Source organism: Anser anser (genome assembly GCF_964211835.1).
Source record: "Anser anser genome assembly, chromosome: 3".
Lineage (NCBI taxonomy): Eukaryota > Metazoa > Chordata > Aves > Anseriformes > Anatidae > Anser > Anser anser.
The window spans coordinates 108,819,941-108,821,978 of record NC_139722.1 but is presented as its reverse complement, the minus strand read 5'-3'; the positions used below and the strand labels follow the sequence as shown (position 1 = coordinate 108,821,978).

Genomic DNA, 2,038 nt, shown 5'->3' with positions numbered 1-2,038 from the left:
GGTAGCTCTCACAGGTGCTCTTAATTAACAGGAGGGGGCTCCCAGGCAGCTCACGGCGATGTCCCCAGCCCCCTGCTTGTCCCCAGAGCTGCTCGGAGCTCTCCACCACCACAGTCCCGTCTCCGCAGCCCCCTCATGCCGTCTTCTTCACGACATGGATGAAGTAGCAGGGGATGTGGGCCTGCCCCGGCGTGTAGGGCTGGAAGTCACCCAGGACGCTGTGCTGGCACTTCCCCTGGAAGGCACCCTTCAGCAGCGCCGTGAAGGCCTCCAGCCGGTGCGGGTAGTACGAGAGCCGAAACTTGCTGCAAGGAGGCAACAGCGGTGAGGCCGGGGGGCTCGGCGCCGCCCAGGAACCGCCCTCGCGGCCCCCTCTCACCTCAGCTCCGGGGAGGCCCCCGCCTCCGTGGGGGGGACCTGCACGGTGTAGTCCAGGGTCACCATGTGGGCCTTGTTGTTCACCAGCAGCACCGAGGTGGTGATGTCCTTGGTCAAGTCGCTCTGGGGAGCGCAGGAGGCCGGCTGTGTCCTGCGGGGACTCGGCTGCCCCCAGACCAGGCACAGCCCAGCTCCCCGGGCCCCTCGGGGACCTGGCGAAGGGGCTGGGGAATGGGGTTGGGGCAGAGGGGACTGGCGTAGGGCAGGGTCCGGCAGCCGCCCACCTTGTAGTAGATGTTCTTGCCAGGCGGCGCGCAGCCCGTGGCCAGGATATGGTCGTAGTTGCGGTGGTCGATGACCAGGACGCCCCCGGGCCGCACCATGCTGGCGATGTTCCTCAGGGCCAGCTTGTGGTCGCTCTGGTCCCCTGCGGGGAGGGAACCGCAGCGTCCCCAGGCAGAGGCTGTGCCCTCGTATCCACAGGACCACCACCACCACCCCCCTAATTTCACCCATATACAAATCACTGCACCCCCCCCCCCCCCCCCCCCAGCTGTTAGCTCAGGGAACCCACAGCCCCACCCACGGTATGAGCTCAGGCACGTTCTCAGCCTCGCTGGGGCAGCGCAGGGAACCCACAGCCCCACTTGTGGCACGAGTCTGGGTGTGCCTTCAGCCTTGCCAGGGACGCGACACAGACGCACGCAGCCCCAGCACCCCCGGGGCCCGGTGGCCCCGCTCGTGCCACGAACTGGGGCACGTTCCCTGGCGACACGCTGCAACGCAGCAATGCCACCTCGGGTAATCCACTCGTGGCATGAGTTAGGGAAAGTTCTCAGCCTCCTGGGAGGCTCTGTGTAGGGGTATATGTGGGTATGTGACACCCTCCCCGAGCCCTCCCAACCCTCCCTGGCCTCACCTTTGAAGTCAGGCAGGTGCGCGAAGGAGTTGCCCAGGCAGATGACGGCGTCGAACCCGTCCCCTGGCTTCTCCAGGTCCTTCTCCAGCGTGAGCCAGTTGGCCTCCTCGATGACTGCAGCGCAGGGGAAGGCATGAGGGCAGCGCCCCCCCCCTCCCCCAACACCCCCTGCCCGCAAGCTTCCCCCCCCCTCGCCCCAGCAAGCCCCGCACCCCATCGGTCGAAGGGCTCCTCCTTGCGCCGCTCCCAGCGCTCCTTCAGCGCGTACTTGAGCATCTTGTCGCTGGCGTCCACGCTGGTCACCTGGAAGCCCTCCTCCAGCAGCATGATGGAGTCCACCCTGGGGACACGGCTGTCAGGGGTGCTGAGGAGGGCTCGGGGGGAGGGGGCTGGGGAGGGAGGGAGCTCACCGGTGCGCGGTGCCTCACCCGGTGCCGCAGGCCACGTCGAGCACGGAGCGGCAGCGGTGCTGGCGGAGCAGCGCCAGGAGCCAGCTGCGGTACTCGGCCGTGCGGCTCCGCGTGTCCCCGATGTACAGCTGCCACACGCGGGCCGCCTGACCGTCCGCGTACTGGTCCGGCAGCCCCTCCGCCGCCACCCCCAGCGACCGCGTCCGGTACACGCTGTCCACCATCCCGCCGCCCGCTCCGGCCCCGACCCCGACCCCGGCTCCGGCCCCGGCTCCGGCTCCGAACCCGGCCCCGCTCTGGCCCCGGCCCCGCTCCGGCCTCGGCCCCGCTC

At 69.3% G+C, this 2,038-nt stretch overlaps 1 protein-coding gene across 1 annotated transcript; it reads right to left on the bottom strand.

Annotated features, from left to right (window-relative positions):
- Nucleotides 1-2,038, bottom strand: GNMT (glycine N-methyltransferase). The gene is made up of 6 exons (XM_083828573.1): nt 1,726-2,038; nt 1,510-1,637; nt 1,298-1,411; nt 663-805; nt 380-501; nt 1-305 (listed from the first exon to the last, which is right to left on the bottom strand). The coding sequence occupies exons 1-6, from the start codon at nt 1,929-1,931 to the stop codon at nt 134-136; spliced, it is 885 nt and encodes a 294-aa protein (XP_083684699.1). The 5' UTR covers nt 1,932-2,038; the 3' UTR covers nt 1-133.